This window comes from Pogoniulus pusillus, chromosome 4 (genome assembly GCF_015220805.1).
Source record: "Pogoniulus pusillus isolate bPogPus1 chromosome 4, bPogPus1.pri, whole genome shotgun sequence".
NCBI classification, from domain to species: Eukaryota; Metazoa; Chordata; class Aves; order Piciformes; family Lybiidae; genus Pogoniulus; species Pogoniulus pusillus.
In genome coordinates this window covers 21932662-21939594 of record NC_087267.1, presented here as the reverse complement: position 1 = coordinate 21939594, position 6933 = coordinate 21932662, and the positions used below count along the sequence as shown (strand labels likewise).

The window sequence follows — 6933 nt, the reverse complement described above, 5'->3', positions numbered from 1 at the left end:
AGCAGCCATTTTGAATTGCTAGCACAGGGCAAACAGTCGTTTCACTGCAAAACTGGCAGAATACAGCAACATTGTATTTTATGGCTGCTTGATGACTGCAACATCAACCTAATCTTTAGGCAGCAACATGTATTTTGGTCCATTTTTTTCCTTTCGGTGGTGAGGCTTCAACATTGCACCCAATTAAACTTGAATGTTATAGAGCTGGGAGGGGGACACACACACCTACAAATATGTACACAACTCTTGCCACTGATCCAATTTTTAACAAGTTTACTAAATGACAGTCACTGGCTTGACAATACTGAATGAAAAATACTGATTTTACACAGAATTTTACAGCGAGGTTCCTGTATGCTGCCGACAAGCAGTGTTACAAACATAGTCTTAAAAAAAACCAACAAACCCCAAACCCCAAAACAACCTGGGGCTGCCCACAGCAGAGGCACACACCCTTTTGCTCTTGTTTTTCGAGAGAGAAAGCTTATATACTGTAGATTTGCTGAAGTTTAATAAATAAGGTCAACTTATAATATATAAAACAATATAAACATTTATATGCTACATGCATATCATATAATTTAAAGTAATAATTTATATAGCAAAGAGATGCAGAGTTATGTTCTTCCTATTTTCCTGGACAACGCGCAGACGCAGGAGGTGTCTATCCTTATCCATCTCCAGCCTACCAGTTTGTTGTTTTCTGAAGTCAGTGCTCTAACATAAGTTTGGGATGTCTTGCATTGGGAGTTCCAGTGCTTGTCATCAATGCCACGGCAGCCGTTTTTCACAGGCTTGGCTTCTTTACACCTCGTTTCATAAAAGTATTGCTTCACCGGGGAGTTGCCCGTTTTAATTTCTCCCAGAACAGTTACCTGGTGTCCTCTAATGTCAATGGCAGACGATTTGTCCGTCACCCACAAACTCTCACTGTCACAAACAGAGTATTCCCCTCGGTGGCTCTTATGCTCCGCGTACCTTCTGCGCCGGGAGGTTCTGTTAACCACCACGGAATTGCCAATATAATCCTCCATGAGGTACAGCGGCGGCGGCTCCAAGGGGGTGTTGTCACTCAAGAGGACTCGGGGTGAGTTGTAGCGTCTATGCTGCCTTAAGAGGTCTGTATCCATTGAGATAACTGGCTGGAAGTCGGATTTCACATTTTCATCTCCATCCATGTCTTGCTGGCTGTCCGCTTTCTGCGCTGTGTTAGGGTAGCTCTCCTTAATCTCTACCACCTGCTTGGAAAGCTTGTTCTTCAAAATGTCTGCCTGGATGAGTTTGATGATAAGAGAATTTATCGAATCTTCTGGCAAACTCCTTTGATCCATGTTGGTAGATTGGATGCCACGAAGGTAAGCAAGAAATATCACATAAAACAAGATGGACATCACCTTGTTCACCTGTAAGATCTGCAAAGAAGGAGAAAGTGAACACCAAAATAATTAAATAGATGATAATAATTAATAGATAATAAGTAATAATTAAATAATTAGATTGTTTACCAGAGATTGTAAAGATGAACATTGGAACTTGAGTTTGTAACATCTGCACTTTCAATTACAGAATCACAGAGTGTCAGGGGCTGGAAGGGACCTCAAAAAGCTCATTTAGCCCTACCCTCCCTACCAGAGAAGGATCCCCTAGACCAGATCACACAGGAGCATCTCCAGGTGAGTTTTGAAAATTTCCAGAGATTCCACAACCCCCCTGGGCAGCGTCTTCCAGTGTTCTGCCACACTCACAGGGAAAAAAAATCTTCCCCATGTTTATATAAAACTTTCTATGCCTCAGCTTCCACCCATTACCCTTTGTCCTGTCATTGGGCATCACCCAGCAGAGTCTGGCTCCATCCTCTTCACACTCATTCTTTACATCTTTATGAACATGAATGAGGTCACCCCTCAGGCTCTTCTCCAAGCTGCAGAGCCTCAGCTCCCTCAGTCTCTCCTTGTAACAGAGATATTCCATTCTGTTCATCATCTTTGTAGCTCTGCATTGGACTCTCTCCAGCAGTTCTATGTCCCTCTTGAACTGAGTGGCCCAGAACTGCACACAGTAATCCAGATGTGACCTCACCAGGGCAGAGTAGAAGAAAGGCTGAGAAACCTGGGGCCGGTTAATCTGGAGAGGAGAAGACTGAGAGGGGACTTAATAAATGTCTATAAATACCTAAGGACTTGGGAGTCAGGGAGGAAGGGACAGGGGCAGCCTCTGCTCACTTATGCCCTGGGATAGGACAAGGAGCAATGGATGTAAATGACAGCAGAGGAAGCTCTGCCTCAACATGAGGAAGAATTTCTTTACTGTAAGGATCACAGAGCAGTGTAACAGGCTGCTCAGAGAGGTTGTGGAGTCTCCTTCTCTGGAGACCTTCAAGCCCTGTCTGGATGCCTTCCTGTGTGACCTGCACTAGATTCTCTGGTCCTGCTGTGGCAGGAGAGTTGGACTGGAAGATCTCCAGAGGTCCCTTCCAACCCCTAACATCCTGTGATCCAGATGTGGCCTCACCAGTGCTGAGCTGAGGAGAAAGATTAGTGCCCTTGACTTGCTGGTGACACTCTGACTACACCTTGTTTTTTCCCAGAAGAAACTGCAGAAATATCAGATCTCCTGAATAACAAAACTTTCTGCTGAAAAAAAAAAAAAAAATTCATTTCTCTGGAAATAGGGAAATATATATATAATTTCTTTTAGTTTTCAAAAAAAAAAAAAAAAAAAAGAGAAAATAAATTTACAGGAGAATCCTCTCTCCACAGTAACATTTCTTTTTAGCAACAGTGAGTCCCTACTTCATAGTTTAGAACTGCAGCAAAACCAGAGCTACCCTCCGTGCATGTGTGATCTGTCCTTTTATGGACAAGAAATGTGTTTTCTCCATTCTCAGTTTGTCACAGTGTGAGTTCACCTAAATCTAGACACTGTTGCTTGCAGCAGTGTTATGCTTTGGAAAGGAGGAAAAAAAAATATTAAAAATGTCTAAGATTTTCAGTTATCCTACAGTTACTGTCACCCATAAATATATGCCAACTTAATTCTTGTGGTAACTTTCACACAGCCTGGGGAAAAAAAAACAACCTAGAATCATAGAATCAGTCAGGGTTAGAAGGCACCACAACAATCATCGAGTTCCAACCCCCCCTGCCATGGCCAGGGACACCCTACCCTAGAGCAGGCTGCCCACAGCCTCAGCCAGCCTGGCCTTAAACACCTCCAGCCATGGAGCCTCAACCACCTCCCTGGGCAACCCATGCCAGGCTCTCACCACTCTCATGCTGAACAACTTCCTCCTCACATCCAGTCTTAAACTACTCACCTCCAGCTTTGCTCCATTCCCCCTAGTCCTGACACTCCCTCACAGCCTAAAAAGTCCTTCCCTAGTTTTTTTGTAGGCCCCCTTCAGATCCTGGAAGGCCACAAGAAGGTCACCTGGGAGCCTCCTCTTCTGCAGACTGAACAGCCCCAACTCTTTCAGTCTGTCCTCATAGCAGAGCTGCTTCAACCCTCTGAGCATCCCAGTGGCCTTCTCTTGCTGCACAATTTGGGTCTTCCCTCAGGAAATTATTTTCTTTTAAAAAGCAGAGTAAAAATGTTATGGAAGCAGATGCCATTCAGCAGATCTCTTACAGTACTCTCAGAATCATAGAATCATAGAATCAAGCAGGTTGAAAGAGACCTCCAAGATCATCCAGTCCAACCTAGCACCCAGCCCTGTCCAGTCAACTAGACCATGGCACTAAGTGCCCCATCCAGTCTTTTCTTGAACACCTCCAGGGACAGTGACTCCACCACCTCCCTGGGCAGCCCATTTCAATGGCAAATCACTCTCTCTGTGAAGAGAGCCGTATGCAGTATGACACAGGATGATGAGTAAATCTCTGCAATGCTCGACTCTGAAACTTAAGACACTGTTCGGGCCAACATGCAGTGTAATCACTGCTCTGCTTAGCTTCAGAATGCAGTGGCACTAGCAAAGCACACAAGTTGGAGCAGGTGATGAAGTGGGAGAACTAAGACTTTAGTTCCTGGAGACTCTCTTTAAAGTCGTGCTGTGCAAACATGCACACACAAACCCCCCAAGGACTGAGCATCTCAGGATTCAATCAATTCACAGAATCACAGAATTAAGCAGGTTGGAAAAAACCTTCAAGATCATCCAGTCCAACCTATCGCCTTCTGATAAATTAGACCAGTCTCCTTTTAAACACCTCCAGGGATAGTGATTCCAACACCTCCCTGGGCAGCCCATTCCAATGCCAATCACTCTTGCTGTGAAGAACTTCTTCCTAACATCCAGTCTAAACTTGCCTTGGCACCGCTTATGACTGTGTTCTCTTGTTCTGTCACTGTTTGCCTGGGAGAAGAGACCAATCTCCACCTGGCTACAGCCTCCTTTCAGGTAGCAATAAGGTCAGCCCTGAGCCTCCTCTTCTCCGGGCTGAACACCCCCAGCTCCCTCAGCCTCCCCTCACAGAGCTGTGCTCCAACCTCCTCACCAGCCTTGGTGCCCTTCTCTGGACATATTCAAGCACCTCAATATCCTTCTCAAACTGAGGGGCCCAGAGCTGGACACAGTACTCAAGGTGTAGCCTAACCAGTGCTAAGTACAGAGGCAGAAGCACTTCCCTGGTCCTGCTGGCCACACTATTCCTGCTCCAGACCAGAATGCCATTGGCCTTCTTGACCACTTGGGCACACTGCTGGCTCATGTTCAGCTGTCAACCAGTACCCCCAGGTCCCTCTGTGTCTGGCTGCTCACCAGCCGCTCTATCCCCAGCCTGTAGTGCTGCATGGGATTGTTGTGGCCAAAGTGCAGAAGCTACTTTTTTCTTGTCCATGTAGCAACCTTGTTAATGGCAAAGATGTTGCTAAATGTTTTGTTGAACCTAAAGTAAAAGATCTTGTGGATTTTGTGGGAAGGGTGTTAAACTGGTTCTAAATCTGGCTTGTAGCTTTGTGCTTGGGAAATTGTTTGGTGGAAAATTAAGAATGATCCAGAACTTACTAGGTCCTTAAGTGTCATGTTCAGAGATTCACAGAACCACAGAATATATCTGGTTGGAAAAGACCTCCAAGATCATCCAGTTCTACCCTTGATCCAGCACTGAAGAGTCAATACTAAACCATAACACACAGTGCAAATTCCACAGGCTGCTTGAACACTCCCAGGGATGGTGACCCAAGCACTGCCCTGGGCAGACCATTCCAATGTTTGAGAACCCTCTCTGTGAAGAAATATTTCCTAATATCCAGCCTGAACCTCTTCTGGCAAAATTTACAACCATTTCCTCTAGTCCTGTCCCTTGCCACCAAGGAGAAGAGGCTGCCCCCTCCTTGCTCCGATCTCCATTCACATAGCTGTAGTGAGCAATGAGGTCTCCCCTCAGCCTCCTCTTCTCCAGACTGAACACCCCCAGCTCCCTCAGATGCTCCTCACAGCCCAGGTGCTCCAGGCCCTTCTCCAGTCTCGCTGCCCTTTCTGGACACACTCCTGTCCCTCAATGTCCTTCCTGTAGTGAGGGGCCCAGAACTGAACACAACAATTGAGGTGTGGCCTCACCAGCGCTGAGCACAGGAGGATGATCACCTCCTGTCTCTGCTGCCCACAGGGTTTTTAACCCAAGCCAGGATGCTGTTGGCTTTGTTTGCCACCTGGGCATGCTGCTGACTCATGTTCAGTCCACTATCAACCAATACCTTCAGGTCCCTTTCCAAGATGCAGGTTTCTAACCACTCATCCCTAGGCCTGCAGTTTACCATGGGGTTGTTGTGAACAAAGTGTAGGACATGGAACTTGGTGAACTTTGTGTTCAGAAATTCCAGTCCACGAGTCAAAATTGTGAGGCTGTTCATGAAGTCAAGCACCTCAGAATATACCTAAGGCAGTATTTTATCTAGAACAAATGGATATTACTGAGAAACTGCAGCCATCCCTGGAAGTGTTCAAGAAAAGACTGGATGAGGCGTTTGGTGCCATGGTCTAGCTGAGTGGATAAGGCTGGGTGATAGGTTGAGCTGGATGATCTTGGAGGTCTCTTCCAACCTGGTCTATTCTATTCTGTTCTATTTAGAAATATCAAAATGATAGAATATTAGGAGTTTGAAGGGACCTCCAGAGACCATGCAGTCTGACTCCCCTACCAAAGCAGGATCACCTAGGGCAGCTCACACAGGAAAGCATCCAGGCAGGTTTTGAAAGTCTCTAGAGGAGGAGACCCCACAACCTCTCTGGGCAGCCTGTTCCAGTGCTCTGTCATCCTCACCGTAAAGAAGCTTCTCCTCATGTTGAGGTGGAACTTCCTGCGTAGGGTTGTGTCATACTGCTTTTGATAAATAGTTCCTTGCTCCAGATGGAATTTCTTGCTTGTCTAAATGGAAGAGAATTTGAAACTTGTGCTATTTTTTGTGTGTGTGTTGCTAAGCTGATTAAAAACAAAAAACAACTAAACAATAGGAAAAAAAAAAACAAAAACCAAAATAAAACAAGAGGAAAATGTGAAACCTCCAAATGTAAAACTTTCAAATGTTTATACTTCAGTGTTCTCAAAGCAAATCATCCTGAACTTTCTGGACGTGCTTCAAAAGTTACCCAGTGTAATTCACAAAGCAGGGAAATCTGCTTACACAGTACAGCCCAGTGAGTAATTTACCTGTAGGGCAGGCTTGCATTTCAAATTAAGAGTGCAACAGAAGGTGCCCTAAGAGAAGCCTGGCTTAATTTCCAGGCTCCTGGGGCACAGGATTGTACAGACCTTCAGCCTTTTGGAGGCAGGGAGAAAAGCCCCCAAACATTCAGTCCTTCATACAACTTCATGAGGTTCAACAAGACCAAGTCCAGCATCTAGGTCAAGGCAATGCCAAGCACAAATCCAGGCTGGGCAGTGAGTGGTTGGAGAACAGTCCTGAGGAGAGGGACTTGGGGGTGCTGGTGGA

The 6933-nt window shown here is 45.7% G+C and overlaps 1 protein-coding gene across 1 annotated transcript in view; it reads right to left on the bottom strand.

Moving 5' to 3' along the window:
- Nucleotides 1–256: 256 nt before the first annotated feature.
- NTF3 (neurotrophin 3) overlaps nucleotides 257–6933 on the bottom strand; it is a 94635-nt gene continuing 87958 nt past the window's right edge. Inside the window, exon 2 of the mRNA XM_064142360.1 lies at nucleotides 257–1412. Coding sequence (XP_063998430.1) covers nucleotides 618–1412 — 795 coding nt within the window. The 3' untranslated portion in view covers nucleotides 257–617. The remainder of the gene's footprint in view (nucleotides 1413–6933) is intronic.